This window comes from Oncorhynchus tshawytscha, linkage group LG33, assembly GCF_018296145.1.
Source record: "Oncorhynchus tshawytscha isolate Ot180627B linkage group LG33, Otsh_v2.0, whole genome shotgun sequence".
Taxonomy (NCBI): Eukaryota; Metazoa; Chordata; class Actinopteri; order Salmoniformes; family Salmonidae; genus Oncorhynchus; species Oncorhynchus tshawytscha.
In genome coordinates, this window is record NC_056461.1 from 6,490,055 (window position 1) to 6,512,517 (window position 22,463).

The 22,463-nt window shown below is 43.2% G+C and overlaps 1 protein-coding gene across 9 annotated transcripts in view; it reads left to right on the top strand.

The window, feature by feature from the left end:
* Positions 1–20,653, top strand: part of LOC112230794 (phosphatidylserine decarboxylase proenzyme, mitochondrial) — a 43,406-nt gene extending 22,753 nt beyond the window's left edge. For 6 of the 9 annotated variants that reach the window (XM_024397102.2, XM_024397106.2, XM_024397103.2 and 3 more), the window contains exons 4-8: positions 9,628–9,864; positions 14,426–14,573; positions 14,853–15,002; positions 16,864–17,024; positions 18,301–20,653. In XM_024397102.2, coding sequence (XP_024252870.1) covers positions 9,628–9,864; positions 14,426–14,573; positions 14,853–15,002; positions 16,864–17,024; positions 18,301–18,525 — 921 coding nt within the window. In that variant the 3' untranslated portion in view covers positions 18,526–20,653. Of the gene's footprint in view, positions 1–6,225; positions 6,392–9,627; positions 9,865–14,425; positions 14,574–14,852; positions 15,003–16,863; positions 17,025–18,300 lie in introns of all 9 variants that reach the window. The other 3 variants (XM_024397110.2, XM_024397111.2, XM_024397104.2) reach the window with 1 other exon arrangement.
* The last annotated feature ends 1,810 nt before the right edge of the window (positions 20,654–22,463 follow it).

Consider the following 22,463-nt stretch of genomic DNA (forward strand, 5'->3'; position numbering starts at 1 on the left):
CGGTCCGCTCTCCCAAAGCCCCGTCTTTCTCGATCTTTCTCTCGCTCTCTCTCTCTCTCTCTCTCTCTCTCTGTTCCAGGCAGCACAAAGCCTCTGTTTGGCCTAATTGCAGCGTAATGCCCTTAAGCCCCATCCAGGCAGGCCAGTCTAAGGAGGAACAATGTATCTGGGCCAGGCCAAGGCAAGCCTTACCCAGCCAACCTCTGAAGTGGGTCTGAAAGAAGTGACGGATAGATGGAGTTTTAGAGATCTGTGTGGCGGCTGAGAGACTCTGTTGATGTAGATAGAGCGAAGCAGGAGAGAGAGAATGCTATGCAGCCAGTGATTGGCTAATATGTGCCTGCATTGAAGAGGGGGGGGTGCTGTTGGAGCCTGCGTTTTGTGTGGTGGAGGGAGACTGGATAGCCGGGAAATAAAACAATTACAGAAGTGTATTCTTTACGTTTATGTGGTTGGCTGGAATATTTAAGCTATACTTTGTGATTGCTGAAACCAAGGTGCGTGACAGGCTACGGTAAATAATAATTAAATGATACTGCACTGGTTGACTTGTATGAGAATTGAGATTCAATTACATCAAATGAACAACTTTCAGGGAGATTTCCATGAAAAAGGACCCACGAGTACCAATTTAAAGTTCATAGGAGCATGTCAGATTAGGTGTCAGATGTAAGATTTCCATGAAAAAGGACCCACGAGTACCAATTTAAAGTTCATAGGAGCATGTCAGATTAGGTGTCAGATGTAAGATTTCCATGAAAAAGGACCCACAGTACCAATTTAAAGTTCATAGGAGCATGTCAGATTAGGTGTCAGATGTAAGATTTCCATGTAAAAGGACCCACGAGTACCAATTTAAAGTTCATAGGAGCATGTCAGATTAGGTGTCAGATGTAAGATTTCCATGTAAAAGGACCCACGAGTACCAATTTAAAGTTCATAGGAGCATGTCAGATTAGGTGTCAGATGTAAGATTTCCATGTAAAAGGACCCACGAGTACCAATTTAAAGTTCATAGGAGCATGTCAGATTAGGTGTCAGATGTAAGATTTCCATGTAAAAGGACCCACGAGTACCAATTTAAAGTTCATAGGAGCATGTCAGATTAGGTGTCAGATGTAAGATTTCCATGTAAAAGGACCCACGAGTACCAATTTAAAGTTCATAGGAGCATGTCAGATTAGGTGTCAGATGTAAGATTTCCATGAAAAAGGACCCACGAGTACCAATTTAAAGTTCATAGGAGCATGTCAGATTAGGTGTCAGATGTAAGATTTCCATGTAAAAGGACCCAAGAGTACCAATTTAAAGTTCATAGGAGCATGTCAGATTAGGTGTCAGATGTAAGATTTCCATGTAAAAGGACCCACAGTACCAATTTAAAGTTCATAGGAGCATGTCAGATTAGGTGTCAGATGTAAGATTTCCATGAAAAAGGACCCACGAGTACCAATTTAAAGTTCATAGGAGCATGTCAGATTAGGTGTCAGATGTAAGATTTCCATGTAAAAGGACCCAAGAGTACCAATTTAAAGTTCATAGGAGCATGTCAGATTAGGTGTCAGATGTAAGATTTCCATGAAAAGGACCCACGAGTACCAATTTAAAGTTCATAGGAGCATGTCAGATTAGGTGTCAGATGTAAGATTTCCATGTAAAAGGACCCAAGAGTACCAATTTAAAGTTCATAGGAGCATGTCAGATTAGGTGTCAGATGTAAGATTTCCATGTAAAAGGACCCAAGAGTACCAATTTAAAGTTCATAGGAGCATGTCAGATTAGGTGTCAGATGTAAGATTTCCATGTAAAAGGACCCACGAGTACCAATTTAAAGTTCATAGGAGCATGTCAGATTAGGTGTCAGATGTAAGATTTCCATGTAAAAGGACCCAAGTACCAATTTAAAGTTCATAGGAGCATGTCAGATTAGGTGTCAGATGTAAGATTTCCATGTAAAAGGACCCAAGAGTACCAATTTAAAGTTCATAGGAGCATGTCAGATTAGGTGTCAGATGTAAGATTTCCATGTAAAAGGACCCACGAGTACCAATTTAAAGTTCATAGGAGCATGTCAGATTAGGTGTCAGATGTAAGATTTTTTTAAATTATTATTATTATTATTTATTTTTTTAACTATTTTCCACCATAAATATTCGGATTAAGTAAAGGCTTTGATTTCTGGTCAAACAGATGGAAAAGTGTCTGTAGAAACCTTACTTTTTAGTAGATGTTATTAGAAATACATCATTTTGAAGTAAAGGCCCCTGCCAATTAATATCAACACATTTAGTTTAGGAGTAATCTTTCTCCCTTCGGTAAGTTTTAAGAAACATTTCATAGTGCCTTGAAATTCCATTACCAAAAACCCACACACACTACATGACCGAAAGTATGTGGACACCTGCTTGTCGAACATCTCATTCCAAAATCATGGGCATTAATATGGAGTCGGTCCCCCCTTTGCTCCTAGAACAGCCTCCACTCTTCTGGGAAGGTTGTCCACTAGATGTTGGAGCACTGTTGCAGGGACTTGCTTCCATTCAGCCACGAGCATTAGTGAGGCACTGATGTTAGGTGATTAGGCCTGGTTCGCAGTCGGCGTTCCAATTCATCCCAAAGGTGTTCAATGGGATTGAGGTAAGGGCTTTGTGCAGGCCAGTCTAGTTCTTCCACACTGATTTCATCAAACCATTTATATTTTTGTCCTCGCTTTGTTCACAGGGGCATTGTCATGCTGAAACAGAAAAGGCCTTCCCCAAACTGTTGCCACAAAGTTGGAAGCACAAAATTGTCCAGAATGTCATTGTATGCTGTAGCATTAAGATTTCCCTTCACTGGAACTAAGGGCCCTAACCCTAACTGTGGAAAAACAGCCCCAGACCATTATTCCTCCTCCACCAAACTTTACAGTTGGCACTGTGCATTCGGGCAGGTAGCGTTCACCTGGCATTCGCCAAACCCAGATTTGTCCGTCTGACAGCCAGATGGTGAAGCGTGATTCATAACTCTAGAGAACGTGTTTCCACTGTTCGAGAGTTCAATGGTGGCGAGTTTTACACCACCCCAGCCGACGCTTGGCATTGGGATCTTAGGGGATCTTAGGCTTTTGTTCGGCTGCTCGGCCATGGAAACCCATTTCATGAAGCTCCCGACGAACAGTGCTTTCAGAGGCAGTTTGGAATTCGGTAGTTTCTTGCAACCGAGGACAGACTTTTTCTATACGCTTCAGCATTCGGCAGCCCCGTTCTGTGAACTTGTGTGGCCTACCACCTCGTTGCTGAGCCGTTGTTACTCCTAGACATTTCCACTTCACAATAACAACAGTTACAGTTGACCGGGGCAGAACTGTTACAGTGCCACGCTTTAATGTCAGTGAGCTTTTCAGTAAGGCTGTTCTACTGACAATGTTTGTTTATGGAGATTGCATGGCGGTGTGCTCAATTTTTATACACCTGGCAGCAACTGGTGTAGCTGAAGCCAGAAATTTTAAGGGGTGTCCACATACGTTTGTGTGTGTGTGTAGTGTGTCTTTTAAGATATTTTCTAATTTCTCTTCCTCATGTGGGAGGATAATGAACGTTTACAGAAGTATACAGAAGTAACAAGTGAAGGAAGTTCTGTCAATTACTTGGTGTTTTTACTTATCAATTTTGTTGATGAATTAAGTGAACTCTAAATTCTGCAATTGAATTGGCTACAATGGAAAATCATAGTCACACCACAGTTTGGTTCACAAGTTTGGACAGTACAATACAGTAAAGAAAAGCAGCGTAGAGTACAATACTGTATTTAAAAGTTCAGTAGAGCACACGAGTTGTACTGAACTATACTCTGATGTACTTTGATGTTTAACTTGTGAAACATGTAGGTTGGTGTCTGGGGGGGGGGGTAAATCCACTTCACTTACTGTAGTTCAAAATAAGAATTTGTTCTTAACTGACATGCCTAGTTAAATAAAGGTAAAATAAACTGTAGTTCATTAAATTCAATGTGTCATGTCATAGCTCACACCCCATTCTTTTGTCATTTTATCTTTTGAATGTTAATTTGGAGCAGTTATTGGAAACCATGGACATATATATTTTTTTATCCAACTTTGCATCTGCAGAGTTATTCTGTTTTTAGTTTTTTTTAAATGTTTTTGTAAAATGTTGTATAAATTGTTAAAAGTAGTCCTTGTGCATAGAGTTGTATGGTTTTGTGAAGCTTTTTGTAAATCAATGGTATTTGTTTGGCATACATTTTTTTAAAAGCGAGAAATCTGAGTCTCAGTGCAATTCCGTTATCGTGGAATTGCCCTAAATCTATATTAGCGCCATTAGCTGGAATCTAATTATAGGCTGTGTACTGGGCCAGGCTCTGTAGTAAACCTTGCTTTCCTGTTTTTAGAGCTTAGAGAGGATGAGTGGCCCAGTCTAACGCTCTGCAGTCCAAACTAGGCCAGCCAGCGGTGACTATGAGGAGAGCAGTCCCTATCTCCAGTACACTAGGCACTATACAGCAGTGTGCCTCAATGGAAGTAATCCCGTACCCAGCTACCATGGAGCCAAAGTAATCAGAGATGAGATTTTCCCTGATGAATCAGGAATTTCATTCCAGTTTTCCAGAATGGGGCGATCTTAAATCGCTGTGGATCATTGGATCATCATCATGACTGCCGTGCTGTGGTCATCAAACCCTTGAGAAATTACACAGTAAAATGTGGTGGGGTGTGCGGCTCTCTGTGCGGACCCACTGAACCTCACAGCTCCACATGCTGCTCCGGATCTATAGGCCATCCTCCGATACATGTGTATTCAGATAGTGGAACAATATGGGCAGTGTTGTGTCTGAACGGCTGTGCTGGGAGACGATCACTCATTACTGGCAGCAGTTTCACAAAGGGGGCATCAACACCAGCCTGTGAAGCACCATTCAATTGATCCGATTCAACGCAGAGGCCAAACGGGTCTATAATAACACAGGGATTAATATAGACGCCACAGGAGATGACCAATGCAACCTACTGTATGCCAGTGATTGTGGCGTTAAGGTGCTGCTGACTGACGGCTGTCCATTAGGGTGTCAGTGGCTAAACCATGCATGGCATGGCCTCACGCTTTGCCTTTATCCTGATTAGTGGAGACAGGTCCTCTTTAGGCCTATAGATAGCCCCACTGAGGCTATACAGCTAGCCTGTGTTATACCACCTCTTCTCTCAAGTCTGGACTCTCTCACTCGCTCACTTTCTTTTCACAAGTCTGGATTTTGCAGAGCTAAGGCTGCAGCACCTCCATGTGTCACTTGGCTGAGAACTAGCTATACCCCCCCCCCAATATCCCATCTAAAAGCCTTTGGTGTTGTACATTTTGTGTGTGTTGGATGTCCCTTGTTGAGAGCATTGGTCTCCCCCTTAGAGTCCAGTCCACCGCTGCATCACTGCTGCCCTAGTTGTTCCTATTGTACAGAGTCAGGACAACACGAGCACCACTGAAGCCTATTTTAATAGACGTATGCAGTGCGGCCAGGCATAGTCATGGACAGATTATGGATTTGACTGTTGGGTGGATATGCTGTTTTCTATGCATTTTTAGCTGTGTGTTTACCACCCACACACTTCGAGAGCACAGAGTTTGTCATTTAAAATCCCTCTCCGCGTTTATCGCCTAAGGCTAAGCGAATAAAGTGATGCATATTTTTACATGGCATATTGAGAGATCTGGATGGATGGGAGTTAGAATGAGGATCTTTTAAGGAGAGATGTTTGACTTGACTAAAAGCAGCCTGAAGAGTAGAGTGGATTCTGTATGAAATATTAATTTTTAGGAAACTTACCACGTGGGGGTTTAGATGAGATACTGTGGAAGACTATCATCTGCGTGGTTGAGGAGATTTTGGGGTAGGTTGTGCAGTCAGAACGTGTGACTGCTCAGTAGCCTATTTCCCGATAGGAATGTGCTGTGTTTGAACAGTGTAACGTAAGAGGGCATCATCTGTCAACTATTTCTGTTTGTGCTTTGTTGTCGTTTTAGTTTCCGTTATACGTGTATTTACCCACGTCTTTGCGTGGACACGCGTGTGCATTCTGTCATTTTTCATGTGCTTTGTGGGTGTGCGTGGGTGAGAGACTTTGTGGGTGTCTGTGAATGTGAGTCTCTGCCCTGCCTGTGTTTTGTGAGTCGGAGACTCTGTTTGTGTGTACACTGCCATACCTGTGCCAACCCAGGGCTTTGTATGGTTGCGCAGGTTGCAGTTCCCTCAGTTGGCCTTGCGGCGTCGTCTTGGCCAGTTGAGCTGCATGTCCCGGCCCGTCTTGCGGCTGCGCTCATGGCCGCTCAGCTTCCTCTACTACTTCCTGACCTTCGGCGCACTCAAGCCCCTGGCCAAGGTTGGCTGGAGACCAACAAGCAGGGTGAGTACTTCCCTACTAACGCGCTACTACAGCGTTTTTCTTGTGGGTGTGAGAGAGAATGAATGACTGAATGTCAATCTCAGCATCCAGAGGTACCAAGTCCTATAATACTAGTTGAGTTAGGACACCAGTTCCTCCCAAACAAAGTAAATGGCAGCTGGAACACTTGAAAAAGCACTTTAAATCCACTTTAATAAACCTCTATGTTCATTACAGTTCCTACCAAACAGTTTGTTTCCCCTGCGTCATGGCACCAGGTTTTCTTGGCTAGAAGTGCTCTGTTAGAGAGCCACTGATGTGTGAGGTGCGCCACCCCCCGTCACAGATGGCCGGACCCATATGGACCTGCAGAGCTCTGATCCCGGCCCAGGCTCTATCGTAACGCCTATCAAAGGCCCTTTGTGTGATCCACACAATAACGTGAGGAATGCTTTGTTTTCTTCTCCTGCTGTGCTCGCTCACACTGTCGCGGCAAAGGGGCGAGTGAGTGGCCTAAGTTTCAATGGATGCTGTTTCCCACCTTACCATCAGCCAATAAGCATTTAATGTTATTCATGAAATGTTGATCTATTCCGCCTCCCTTGACCTATTAATCAAAGTGGATACTTAATCATGGGGAGAGAACTTATCTGCCACCCATATCCTCAGCTGATCTATTTCCTGCAGTTTGGACAAGATCTGTGATCATCTCTGGAGCTACAGGACCTTACTGCCTAGTGAGTTATGTGGGCGGGTCCAGACTCCGCATGCAGCACCGGTTTGGCTTAAATTCAGGAGGGTGCGCAAAGTTCCAGAGAATTTGCATTGAAATGTTGTAGACAGACATGCTTCTCTCTATTGTGCACATTGAATCGGTTTGTCAGTTTGATCTATACATTATATTTCTATTGGCAATGTTAAGCACCAAAATAAGCTCCAGTATTTCTCCACTGTATTTCTGTTTTACAGTCTGAACTCTGATCAGCTTTAAGGTTTTTAATCCTGGGGTCACATGGCTTTTTGAGACCCTCCTACCTACCTGTTAAACTCCTATTCTATTGCAGGTCTATTTTAAATCTGATTTCTACGTGTATTACCCTGACCTCACATCTGAGACTACGTAAAGAAATGGCTATTTCAATGTATTTTTTTTACTGTGCCGGCGGTCCATTCGTAGCCGCGTTGGATTTGAGATGGCATATCATTAAGGGCTTCAGCTGTTCGGCAGGGATAAGGGGTGGGGAAGATCCCCAGGCAGCTGATCCCTAAAGTGCACAGTTAACCAATTAGAATTCAATAATTTATTTATGAAGCCCTTTTTACATCAGCTGATATCTCAAAGTGCTGTACAGAAACCCAGCCTAAAACCCCAAACAGCAAGCAATGCAGGTGTAGAAGCACGGTGGCTAGGAAAAACTCACTAGAAAGGCTAAAACCTAGGAAGAAACCTAGAGAGGAACCAGGCTATGAGCTGTGGCCAGTCCTCTTCTGGCTGTGCCGGGTGGAGATTATAACAGAACATGGCCAAGATGTTCAAAACTTCATAGATGACCATCAGGGTCAGATAATAATGGTAATCACAGTGGTTGTAGAGTTAGTCCTGAGGCATGGTCCTAGGGCTCAGGTCCTCTGAGAGGGAGGAAAGAGAGTGAGAGGGAGCATACTTAAATTCACAAAGGTCACAGGATAAATCATGAGAAATACTCCAGATATAACAGACTGACTATAGCCCCCGACACACAAACTATTGCAGCATAAATAGGCTGAGACAGGAGGGGTCGGGAGACACTGTGTCCCTGTCCGACGATACCCCTGGACAGGGCCAAAGAGGCAGGATATAACCCCACCCACTTTGCCAAGGCACAGCCCCCACACCACCAGAGGGATATCTTCAACCACCAACCTAATACCCTGAGAGAAAGGCTGAGTAAGCCCACGAAGACCTCCCCCGCGGCACGAACTCAAGGGGGGGGGGCCAACCCGGACAGGAAGATCACATCAGTGACTCAACCCACTCAAGTGACGCACCACTCCTAGGGACGGCATGGGAGGGCACCAGTAAGCCAGTGACTCAGCCCCCTTAATAGGGTTAGAGGCAGAGAATCACAGTGGTGAGGGGAACCGGCCAGGCAGAGACAGCAAGGGCGGTTCGTCGCTCCGGTGCCTTTCCGTTCACCTTCACACTCCTGGGCCAGACTACACTCAATCATATGACCCACTGAAGAGATGAGTCTTCAATAAAGACTTAAAGGTTGAGACCGAGTCTACGTCTCTTACATGGGTAGGCAGACCATTCCATAAAAAATTTGCTCTATAGGAGAAAGCCCTGCCTCCAGCTGTTTGCTTAGAAATTCTAGGGACAGTAAGGAGGCCTGCATCTTGTGACCGTCGCGTACGTGTAGGTACGTACTACAGGACCCAATCGGAAAGATGGGTAGGAGCAAGCCCATGTAATGCTTTGTAGGTTCGCAGTAAAACCTTGAAATCAGCTCTAGCCTTTACAGGAAGCCAGTGTGGCGAGACTAGCACTGGAGTAATATGATCACATTTTTGTTGGTTCTTGTCAAGATTCTACGAACTGTGTTTAGCACTAACTGAAGTTAATTTAGTGCTTTAGCCGGAAAGTAGAGCATTGCAGTAGTCTAATCTAGAAGTGACAAAAGCATAGATGCAGAAAAATGTATCATTTTTGGACATAAAGTTTCTGATTTTTGCAATGTTATGAAGATGGGAAAAAGCTGTCCTTAAAGTATTCTTCTTAAAGTTTAAGTTTAATCAGGAAATGTACATGATCTCTGCGAGTTCTGATGGTTCACGTCTGGCTTCTACAATGCACCTGTAAACGAAGACCGTACTTCAGGAGTGCAAAATGTAAATCTATTCAGGCACGTTAAAACACGGTCAACTCTCGCTTGCTACCTATCCTGCATATATGGCCTTGATGCAGTTGACTTTAAATGCTCTTTTCAGAGTTGAGATGGCGCCTTGCCTTAAGCTTAGTGATCTAGTCAACTTTATAGCCTCTTCTGCCATGGTTCTAGCTTCTCCTGTTACAGTTCACCCAGTAGAGAAGTAGTAGCCCTGTCTCATCTGTTTGTGTAGTCTTGCCAACTCCTATGGTTGTTTGGTGTAACAATGAGCATAGGGAATTGGCCAGACAGCACAAACCGATCTGGGATAAGCCAGGATGCAGCCAATGTGAGAACATGCTGTTTAACCATGTGTCGGCTAACCCAATCTCTCCCTCCCTGGCCCAGGTTGCTCTGTACAAGACCATCCCAACACGGCTGCTGTCTCGGGCCTGGGGTCGCCTGAACCAGGTGGAACTACCCACCTGGCTGAGAAAGCCAGTCTACAGTCTGTATATCTGGACGTTTGGCGTCAACATGCAGGAGGCGGCTGTGGAAGACCTAATTCAGTACAGGAACCTGGGAGAGTTCTTTAGACGGAAACTCAAACCGGCTGTCCGGCCCGTGTGCAACTCGCACTGCGTGGTGAGTGTGTGTATATGCGTGTGTGTACTGTGCCTTCAAAGTATTCATACCTCTTGACTTATTCCACATTTTGTGTTACAGCCTGAATTCAAAATGGATTCAATATTTTTTCTCTCACTCATCTATACACACTACCCCATAATGACAGTGTGAAAACATGTTAGCAAATGTATTGAAAATTAAATGCAGAGATGTCTAATTTACATAAGTATTCAACCCCTGAGTAAGTACTTTGTAGAAGCACCTTTGGCAGCGACTACAGCTGCACGTCTTTCTGGGTAAGTCTCTAAGAGTTTTACTACACCTGGATTGTGCAACATTTGCACGTGTGTTCATTTCAGAATTCTTCAAGCTATGTCGTCGTTGTTGATCATTGCTAGACAACCATTTTCAGGTCTTGCCATTTGATTTTCAAGTAGATTTAAGTCAAAACTGTAACTCAGCCACTCAGGAACGTTCACTGTCTTCTTGGTAAGCAACTCCAGTGTAGGTTTTAGACCCACCTAAGTGAAGCTGGCCACAATAAGGAATAGACACAATAGTGGAATTTGCGGTTGACCTTCAAAATATGTCTCTAATTGAAAGTGATACAATTAGTGTAATCATGCCATCATGTAATAGATCAGGCTAAACGATGTTTGAATGTTATGGAAATTCATCAGAGACTTTGTTAATTTGACCAAAATCATGTGTTAGACTTGAGAATTGCATTGGGGGCGCGTACTTATTTCACTGTACAGCCAATGGGTTGTGGATCAATGGCACGGGGTATCAGTGTACTCCGTGACATCCACAGAGCATTAGCATTGTAGCTCTTTATTGCGTGACTCTGAAATAAGCAACGTTTATTATACCAGTCAACCTGCTATTTGGTTTAAACACTATTCCAGAGCAAAAACAACACAACGTGGATGTTTTGGAGTCTGATAACTCCGTGGAGGACTTGGGTACTGAGCAGACTGATACCCCATTTCATTTCCCACAGTCAAACTCCCGCAATAGGAGCTAAGATGCTAATATTTGTGTGACTCTTCAGTTATGTTCTGTGGGTGTCACCAAGTAGACTGATACCTAATTTCATTGCTCTACACTCCAACGTTGTTTAACATTATCTAGTCTAAATATGGCATGATTTCTCTAATTGTAACCATTTGCATCACTTTCATAGAGGCACTTTTTTGCGGATTCCACTATTGTGGCTAATTCTTATTGTGGCTCCACAACACATAACCCGGTCCGGTCAAGCCACACTAGCCAGATGAAGCTATCTAGCTGCTTATAAGGTTAGCCTGGGGTTTGTTATCTAGCTTTATTTCTATGAACTGAAGTTGGATTTCAATTAGAGAACAAGTGGCTACCTAGCTAAATACTTACATGGATTTCTAAATCATTGATAATGAATGAATTTCTATATTTCTATCATTGTTTTCAGGCTGGTTGCATTGGTGCTAGCTAGGTACCAAGCTAAAGCTAGCTACCCCAGAAGTTGCTAGTAACATCTGTATCAAAGATATAAAAAAAATGTTTATCCTTCTCGTTTGAGCTTGATCTTATTGCAAATGCTCCCATTCGGTGGAACAAATAATGTCTTATTAGCGACGCAGTATTGTAAACACATCGTATAGACTTGGACAGGCATTTTTCGGAAGTCTGAATCTCAGTCTTAGGGTTAAATATTAATAGCCACTTTGATAGTAAGGCATGGCTACACACAAAAACAACAATGATGAAAATATAAAAATGGTTGTACTTTAGAGGAAAATTGACCGTTATGGATGTGACGCTGTACAAAATGAGTGTTTATATACAACCCTTAGCCGTGGTGTATTGGCCATATACCACAAACCCCGAGGTGCTTTATTGCTGTTATAAACTGGTTACCAATGTAATTAGAGCAGTAAAAATACGTTTCGTCAAACCTGTGGTATACGGTCTGATATAACCACCCAGTTTATAGTTGTAAATAATGATTTGTAATTTATTTTTACGGTGAATAAAAAGTTGGCTACTCACAACATTGTCAGATGTTCTGGTAATTATGAGGTGGATAGACAAATCTAGAAATGTGTTTATGCAGGTCCTAAGACGAGACTAATAACATTTTATTTTCAATAGAACAGCATATTTTGAGTGTAATGTTAGGCTACTGGTCTGTTCAACCCATAGCTGTGCAAGGCAAATTAAATCAATAGTTCTTATTTTGTTAATTAAACAGACAAGAGACACACTTTTCCTACTTTCCCCTGCCCTGATCAGTCAACACACAGGGCCTATATTTTATAGTAAGACTTAATATAATGGAATATAACAGAATAACATATTTAGAATGTGTGGAACCGCTGTCATAACATTTTATTTCACATTTGTTGTTTGCTATAGAAGCATTATCTGCTCTATCCAGGTTAGAAAATGTTCTGCCCTGGATGAACCTCTGTACGATGACATCAGAGTTTCTTTATTGATCCACGTTGGACGTGATCACACATTCTCGCACTTTCTTTTTCCAACTCCCAACAGGACTTTTAAATACACTACTGCAATCGTGACTAGGTCGGTTGGTGGAAGTCAAAGTACAGGCGTTGTTACCGGCAGAGATATAAAGAATCGTGACTAGGTCGGTTGGTGGAAGTCAAAGTACAGGCGTTGTTACCGTTGTTACCGGCAGAGATATAAAGAATCGTGACTAGGTCGGTTGGTGGAAGTCAAAGTACAGGCGTTGTTACCGGCAGAGATATAAAGAATCGTGACTAGGTCGGTTGGTGGAAGTCAAAGTACAGGCGTTGTTACCGTTGTTACCGGCAGAGATATAAAGAATCGTGACTAGGTCGGTTGGTGGAAGTCAAAGTACAGGCGGTGTTACCGGCAGATATATAAAGAAAATGCAGAAACATTTGGTGGCGTTGGTAAAGTTGACTGACAAACGTCTTGGTGTGAAAGGTGGCGTAAAGGTGCCGTATTCACACCCCCTGGCTTTCTCCCCAAAAAATTGTATTACAGCCTGAATTTAAAATGGATTAAATTTTTATTTTGTGTTACTGGCCTACACACAATACCCCATAATGTGAAAGTGGAATTAGGTTTTTAGAAATGTTAACAAATTAAAAGCTGAATGGTCTTGTCAGTAATATTCAACTCCTTTGTTATGGAAAGTCTAAGTTCAGGAGTAAAAAAATGTGCTTAAGTCACAAGTTGCATGGACTCCGTATGTGCAATAAGTATCATTTTTTTAACCGATATGTGGGGTACAGAGATTAGGTCATCTGTAAGGTCCCTCAGTTGAGCAGTACATTTCAAACACAGATTTGTCTACATGGAGTTTTACAGGGAGTTTTTCCAATGAAGGAGGACACCTATTTTGTAGATGGGTAAAAAAAATCAACAGACATTCAATATCCCTTTGAGTATGGTGAAGTTATTCATTACACTTTGGATAGTGTATCAATACAACCAGTCACTACAAAGATACAGGCGTCCTTCCTAACGCAGTTGCCGGAGAGGAAGGAAACTGTTTAGGGATTTCACCATGAGGCCAATGGTGGTTTTAAAACAGTTAGTTTAATGGCTATGATAGAAAACTGATGGCTCAACAACATTGTGGTTACTCCACAATACTAACCTAAATGACCGAGTGTAAACATCCCTCCTTTTTGCAATAAGGTACTAAAGTAAAACTGCAAACAATGTAGTAAAGAAATGTACTTCATGTCCTGAATACAAAGCTTTATGTTTGGGGCAAATCCAACACATCATCACTGAGTACCGCTCTTCATATTTTCAAGTATGGTGGTGTCTGCATCATGTTATAGGTATGCTTGTCATTGGCAAGGACAAAGCTGTTTGTATTTTTATAAAAATAAGTGGAATAGAGCTAAGCTCAGGCACAATCCTAGAGGAAAACCTGGTTGTCTGTTTTCCAACACACTGGTAGACCCATTCACCTTTTCAGCAGGATTATAACCTAAAACACAAGGCCAAATATACAGCTGACGAGCTATCAAGATGACGTTGAATGTTCCTGAGTGGCCTAGTTACAGTTTTGACTTAAATCGGCTTGAGAATCTATGCCAAGACTTAAATGGCTGTCTCGCAATAATCAACGACCAACTTGGCAGAGGTTGAAGAATTTAAAATGTGCTAATATTGTACACTCCATTTGTGCAATGTTTTTAGAGACTTACCCAGAAATATGCACAGCTTTAATTAATTGCTGCCAAAGGTGATTCTAATATGTATTGACGCCAGGGTGTGAATACTTATGTAAATGAGATCTGTATTTCATTTTCAATACATTTGCGAACATTTCTCAAAACATGTTTCCACTTTGTCATTATGGGTGGGGGGGTGTGTGTGTGTGTGTGTAGATGAGTGAGAAGCGATATTTAATCCATTTTGAATTCAAGCGGTTACTCAACAAAATGTGAAATAAGTCCAGGGATATGAGTACTTTCTGAAGGTACTGTATATTCTAGACAGAGGAAGGTACTGTATATTCTAGACATAGAGGAGTAGATCCCTGGCTTAAGCCGTAAATGTCGGTCTTTAAAAAATATAAAAAATTCAGATCAGCCCAGCAGACGGGAAGATCCTGCACTTTGGGCGTGTGCGGAACTGTGAGGTGGAGCAAGTCAAAGGTGTCACCTACTCTTTGGAGACCTTCCTGGGACCCCACACCTGGGCTGAGGCCATCAACTGCACCATCAAGCCATCAAGTGAGTACCTCTTCCCTTCACCCCACCCCGGTCTAATGGGATCTAATCCTAATTTAAACCTTCATCCCCTTGAGACTTGTTGATCTCAAAGGGTTGGGCGGGTAAATACAGTATAACTGAAGTTGTAGACTTGATATACCCACTAATAATTGTTATACATCCTATCAGAATTAGATATATCTAATCCTGTTTTGTTTAGAGGCTAGGGATTTAGGATTGGTTTGTATGACGCACCTTACCACCCTGTCTGCTGACCATAATTATGTGTGGGTTCCCCAGATGAAGAGGACCCCAGCTCATTCCAGGACCTGCTGGTGACTAAAGAGGGGAATGAGCTGTTCCACTGTGTGGTGTACCTGGCTCCAGGAGACTACCACTGCTTCCACTCCCCCACAGACTGGAGGGTGGCCCACAGAAGACACTTCCCTGGTCAGTGCGCTGTTAGGACTGTCCTGCTCATACATTTGACATTGAAATTCCCCTATATAAACACCAGAATTACTCCGCTATGCTAGGACAATCCCAGGACGTTCAGGACACACACACATCATAATCAGGGGCGTCATACACCCCAAAACTTGTGGAGGCACAAAGTATGTGAGGATGGCTGGGGCTGGTTAATTGGATTATTTTTTTTATTTTTCAAAAACCCGAAACGGCTTCCTGCAATCTAGAGCAATAATCATTATGCTTCATTCTATGTTTAAAAAAATATATATGTAGGTTTTTCTGCATATCTAATCATACCTCTTGAGCGGTCTGTATCCTTCTGACTGGTGGTTATTTTTTAAACTCTTCTCCTACAATTTCCGTGGCCACGCATAAATCTAACATAATAATAAAAAAAACATAAGAATCCGTCTATTTAAAACCTCTAAGGATCTGCCCCTTTTTTTTTCGATTTTTGCCTAAAATTACCCAAATCTAACTGCCTGTAGCTCAGGACCTGAAGCAAGAATATGCATATTCTGATACCATTTGAAAGGAAACACTTTGAAGTTTGTGGAAATGTGAAATGAATGTTGGAGAATATAACACATTAGATCTGGTAAAAGATTTTTGTAATGTTTTTGTACCATCTTTGAAATGCAGGAGAGGCCATAATGTATTATTCCAGCCCAGGTGCAATTAGACTTTGGCCACTAGATGACAGCTTTGTATGTGCAAAGTGTAAGACTGATCCAATGAACCGTTGCGTATCCGTTCAAAATGTTCTATCAAGACTGCCCAAATGTGCATAATTGGTTTATTCATACATTTTCAAGTTCATAATTGTGCACTATCCTCAAACAATAGCAATGTATTATTTCACTGTAATAGCTACTGTAAATTGGACAGTGTAGTTAGGTTAAATTCTTGTTAATCTTTCTGTCCTGGGGAATTATATTTTTTGTTTCTTACAACCTCATGCATTAGCCTACGTTAGCTCAACCGTCCCGTGGGGTGGTGGGGGGGGGGACCCTGATCCTGTAGAGGTTTTGCATGGGCTGTGTCTCAATCCGCCAATAGCGCCCTTCTGCAGATGCGAGCTAGAGTGGTGTTTTGTCAGATCATGAGGCATCCTGAAAATCGGTCTTCTCGAAAAACTTCTGTAGCATCCAAATGGTTTGCCCCCTGTGGAAAGATGCGACTCATGAGTTGTTTTGTTCTAGGACGCCTCACAAGACCAGGCAGTGTTTTTCCAGTCCTCCAGTGTTTGTGATGGCGTGCCCACTGGAGGCGCTTCTTTTTGTTTTTAGCTGATAGGAGTGGAACCCGGTGTGGTCATCTACTGGAATAAGAGATGCCATTCTGCAAACAACTGTTGTACTGCGCCGTTATTTGCCTCTTTGTGGCCCATCTGTTAGCTGGCACGATTCTTGGCCTCCTCCTTCGACCTCTCATCAACGAGCCGTTTTCGCCCACAGGACTGCCGCTGACAGGATGTTTTGTTTGTCTCACCATTCTCGGTAAACCCTAGACACTGTGTTGCGTGAAAAGCCCAGGAGGCTGGCCATTTCCGAGACACTGGAACCGGCTGACACCAACAACCATACCGACCTGAGTCGCTTAGGTCACTAATTTTGCCAGTTTTATAATGTTCAATCGAACAGTAACTGGATGCCTGACTGCCTGCTTTATATAGCAAGCCACAGCCACGTGACTCACGGCCTGTAGGCGCGAACCATTTTCGTAAACAGGGTGTACCTAATAAACTGGTGTATAGTGCTGCTTGCAGTGTTTGTATTAGGTTTTGTTTCTGTCGGTGTACCTGTGTATTTACTTCCTGCTCCCTTTGTGTCCCTCCCAGGCTCTCTGATGTCAGTGAACCCTGGCGTGGCTCGCTGGATCAAAGAACTGTTCTGCCATAACGAGAGAGTGGTGCTGAGTGGAGAGTGGACACACGGCTTCTTCTCCCTCACCGCTGTAGGGGCCACCAATGTGGGCTCCATACGCATCTACTTTGACAAGGTTGGATGTTTCACCAGTCTGAACCTGTTCTGGTGCTGTCATAGTATATAACCACTCATTCATCCATTTTGTTCTGGCTGGTGCATAGTGCAGCATCAATGTCTCTCCACGTCAAAGTATTTAGAGACCGTGGCATTGTCCATACATGGAGGAGGTTCTGAATGGGAGGATCAAAGTTAGTGTTCCCACTATTGTTCCTTAAACATGTATTTACACCGCAATTCTATACTGTTGACAAGCTGTTCAATTATAGTGTACGTACACATTTGAACTGGCGTTCGATGTGTTACTGATGGCGATCTCTTTCTCTGATATTGTGAGGACAGATAAGGGTCACCTGCTTAACCTATTAGGACATAACAGTACATGCAGTACAAAGTCAGTGTGACGAAGCTGAGAGTGGACCAGCCTGACTCAGGGTTTCTGACCCCTTGTCTCTCTGAGCCATGTTACACTTATTATCACTCCATTAAGCTCCCTCTGCTTCCTGTCTCACTTACCTGAACGTCAGGCCATTTCCCTAAGCTGCTGACACACACACACACACACTGGTAGGCCTATTTAATCTCCACACTCACTGTGTTCAAACTGACTGATCTCCCATTGATTAGAGCAGAGGCTTAGGATGACGTGGACGTTTTAAAAGCCCACCATCTCTCACTTCCTTACTGTAGGTCAATAGGATCTCGGCTTCGGGGGCAGACAGGCTAATGCGTTTGGTCCTCTGGATCAACGCTCGCCACTGGGCAGCCTCCCTGGGTCAGTCAACAGAGAGCAGACCAATAAGGGGACGTTCTGCTCGCTGGCGCAGCTTGCTGTCTCCTGTTTTCATCTGAAGTAGATGGATACAGGAGTTTCTCCTCACCATGTGACATTGTGACCTGACCATGAAAAACTCCTTTGTTTTTGGGTCCCAGTCATAGGATTCCAGATTCAGTTGTCATGAGATTAGCCCCTACAGTTTTCCTTGTCAATTCAACAGGTGGGAAGGGAGGATAAAGGAGGTGAGAAAGACTATGGGGAGATGAGTGAGGGGGCCAGTGATACAAGCTGTTTCCACCTGGGCGTAGTCAACACAACAGGAGGATATGACCTCATTCAGCTGTGCTGCTTATCGTCTAATGGGAATTAGTCCAATTCGGCTATTGTCCTCCAATTCCCCATTTTTTTGTTTTTTGTCCATATCACATGGATGGATACTGAGTTTATGGGGGGGTATAAAGCTATGCTCTATAACCAATATATTTACTAAACTGGCCCCACTTTTCCCCCCCAGGAGCTTCGGACCAACAGCCCGCGCTACAGCAAAGGCTCATACAACGACTTCAGCTACTTGTCGAACAACAACCAGGAGGGAGTGAGCATGAGGAAAGGGGAGCACCTGGGAGAGTTCAACCTGGGCTCCACCATCGTCCTGCTCTTCGAGGCTCCGCACGACTTCACCTTCAACCTGAAGGCCGGCCAGAAGATCCGCTACGGAGAACCCCTGGGGACTATGTGAGCCAAGATGGCTGACCCGAGAGACGCTTTCTGGGGGAAACGGACTAAACTATAAGAAACTGGTGGACACGCTAACGTGCTTGTACAGATCCAAGTGGACTTGCGTGCGCACACACTCATTCATACACTGACATTCAGTACATGTACTGTACATTGAAATTGAGAGGTGTTCAGCTACCATACGATGCACTGACTGACTCACAAGCCACCACTCTTGCTTTACTAACAAGGGGTCTATTCCATCGACTAGGTTCAAATAACTATTTACTTATTTTGACAATTGATTACGACCAGCAAAAGCAAGATAGTTTACAGCAATTAGTTACTTTTTACTTCCATAAGAATAACATAGCTTTTACATTTTATTAGCATCTTTTATTTTATTTTGATACATTTGACCCATATTGCCTTTTGTCAGGGGTCTCCTCGTCAATGGGGAGTTCCTCTGAGGTTTCAGACACGAGCAGCACTAGCCTGATTTTAAACATCTGCTTAGTGCCGTGTAGCCCAACTCCCTTTGTCTGTTGGCCATACGTCACAAACAGATCTGGGACTAGGCTAGCGAGCAGCGAGACACATCCACACACACACAGGTAACCCCTGTCACACTAAGCCACTATCATGTGGGCAGGCTTCTCTATATAGTAGACACACCTACAGTAAACACACCACGAAGAAGGAATGTACCAGAGACTATATACAGAGCTACCCTCCTTCTCTTTCCCTCCCTCCTTCACTCTGATACTGAACGCCTTCCTCCTCTCCTTCTGTCTCTCATACACTCTCCGTCCGCGCTGCTGGCTCTCCCTCTTCTGTCATCCCCAGAGAAGGTGCTTGTGTTGGGGTGAATATGTGGACTCATCCCCTTCCTGTCATGTAGGTAAAGACTGGCACGATTCCTCCCAGTCAAATGTGTCTGGGTTGTATTAATTAGGCACCTGCAGGAAGTAAACTGTCTGAAACCAGCCAGGAGTACCTGGACTTGGTCCAATAGGAACCTCTTATTTTCAGTGTGATGAAGAGAAAAAAATGTTTGCTATGGTGTGCCCTAATGAAAACTTCCCTGTTGTATTAAGCCCATGGTGTACGATCTCTGCCATCACAGCCATGCATTATTCATCATCATTAGAGGTAGCTAGTAGCGCTGCCTGCTGCCAATTATTTCTCCTGTAACCCTAACCGTAAATGACTGCTAAAAGGGGCATGTCACATTTTAGAGTAGACATTAACATGTGATGATGACTTCAGTGATTTCTGTGAAGATGATTTACGATGACGTGTGTTAATCTAACCCAATTCATCAATGGACTAAATCCTGATGTATTCCTCTGAATGGAGCCATTTTAATTCTATGCTGATATACAGCCTTCTGACCATCATTACAAAACAAACCCATGCCGAAGTGCAGCACTGGTGGTAGGATCATGGGAGAGAATGTGCAAGCTGGTACTGGTAACTATTACTTTTTGTCTTCTGTTCAGTTCAATTGGAATAAGTTGTTAAACTGGAAGTTATCTGCCAGTGATAATATTCAAATAAGTTGGGCTAAACCTTTTTTTAAGACTAAAACTTATGCTGATGTCGATACTAACGATTGTGACACCCTTCAGATACCCAGGGCTGAGCTATTTAAAGCTATCTTTTTCCTGTTTGTTTTAGATTTTCTAGTAGTGCCAAAAATACTGAGTGTTTTTTGGGGGTTGTTTTTGATGTATTCACACACACACACAAAAAATGCTTTGAACAAATGTAGACTTCCTGGTGCTTTTGTGTTTCTGCTGCTGAACTATTACTCTGTTTTGAGGGGGGTCGCGGTCTCTTCTGACTCTGACCCTTCGGTCAAGGAATTCTGACATCTAGCGTACGCCGAGCGGTGGTCACAGACGTGATGGACCGGGGAGATGCCGGTGACAAACCCCTTGGCTACGTCATCGTTCCACAAATAGTGTCGCATACAGAAACCAAACGCCAAGGTCACTGCCTGCTGCACACGTTTTCATATGTACATTGTAATATACTTGAATCATGTGACTCATTCAACACTGCATAGACTTTAATCTCACATTGGTTTTTTTTAGATCCAGGAAAACATGTCTAATAAATTTTGCCGTATTCTTTAAAAAAACAAACATTTGTGTGACAAGAAAAGATGTACTTCACACATTATAGGATTGGTGTTGATCTCTGGAGCTAACCCCTGCTCAATTTTAATGTTAGAGGAGTGATTTGATTGGAGCACAAGGGAAAATGTCCCAAAGGACATATTGGTTCATGGGAGCAATGGTCTGCTATGTAAATTAGCTTGAAATAGAAGTTACCCTAAACCACAGATTTAGGATCAAATTCTCCTATCCTAATATTGATGGATATTTTTCCAATATTCACTCAATGCACTCTGGGTTTTTACAAAGTGCAAGATGAGCCATTCCATCAGATTGCGTTATTGGACAGTTTGGAAGCTAATTGATTGCATTTACCTAAAATGTGAGACACATAATAATTGAAATAAGATACTGTTAACATGTAAATAATATTGGTAAAATAATAAATAGCAGAGTAACTGCAGATTAAGTGATTTAATTGAAAGTTGTACACCCCAGTGTAGGCTACTTCCCCGTTAAGGCTACAAAGTCAATTCTAGCGCTACGATATGATTCTTACCCAATGTTTTCTTCTCACACTATTCAAACCCCACAATTGAATAAACTGTCTAGGACACTCTTAGCCTATAGATCACATATTGCAAACAAATCATCTGAATTAAAACCACTTTAATTTCTGTGCGTCAATTACTAATCCATATCCCAAAACGGCACACGTTTTTTCCGCGATCCTGCATATCTTCTCTCTTGTGGCACCAATGTGAGGGTTATGTCAGGGGAAACGGTGTTGCAGTAGTCTAGTGTATGGTGCGGGAATAATGACGAGAACATTGGGCGCTTTGTTCACATTGCGCTAATAAAGGGAACCAGAATTCCGATCACCTCAAGATGGTCTCATTTCGATTCCCTTCGGGTGCTCTTTTGAAGGGGTCCGAGTTCCTTTGGAGTGGTCACACACACTGCACAAAAAAAGTTCACAAACGTGCTAAAAGTAACCAAGTGTAAAAACACCCGGTTCAAGTCCTTCAAATGAGTGGCTTCATCTATTTTCAGCCACACATAGTCGAGCACACAGCCATGCAATTTCCATAGACAAACATTGGCAGTAGAATGGCCTTACTGAATAGCTCCAGTGACTTTCAACATTGCACCGTCATAGGATCGCACCTTTCCAACAAGTCTGTTCTTCAAATTTCTGCCCTGCTAGAACTGCCCCGGTCAACTGCAAGGGCTGTTATTGTGAAGTGGAAACATCTAGGAGCAACAACGGCTCAGCTGTGAAGTGGTAGGCCACACACGCTCACAGAACGGGAACACAAAGTGCTGTAGCACGTAAATCAAATCAAAGGTATTTATATAGCCCTTCGTACATCAGCTGATATCTCAAAGTGCTGTACAGAAACCCAGCCTAAAACCCCAAACAGCAAGCAATGCAGGTGTAGAAGCACGGTGGCTAGGAAAAACTCCCTAGAAAGGCCAAAACCTAGGAAGAAACCTAGAGAGGAACCAGGCTATGTGGGGTGGCCAGTCCTCTTCTGGCTGTGCCGGGTGGAGATTATAACAGAACATGGCCAAGATGTTCATAAATGACCAGCATGGTCAAATAATAATAATCACAGGCAGAACAGTTGAAACTGGAGCAGCAGCACGGCCAGGTGGACTGAGGACAGCAAGGAGTCATTATGTCAGGTAGTCCTGAGGCATGGTCCTAGGGCTCAGGTCCTCCGAGAGAGAGAGAGAAAGAAAGAGAGAATTAGAGAGAGCATACTTAAATTCACACAGGACACCGGATAGGACAGGAGAAGTACTCCAGATATAACAAACTGACCGTAGCCCC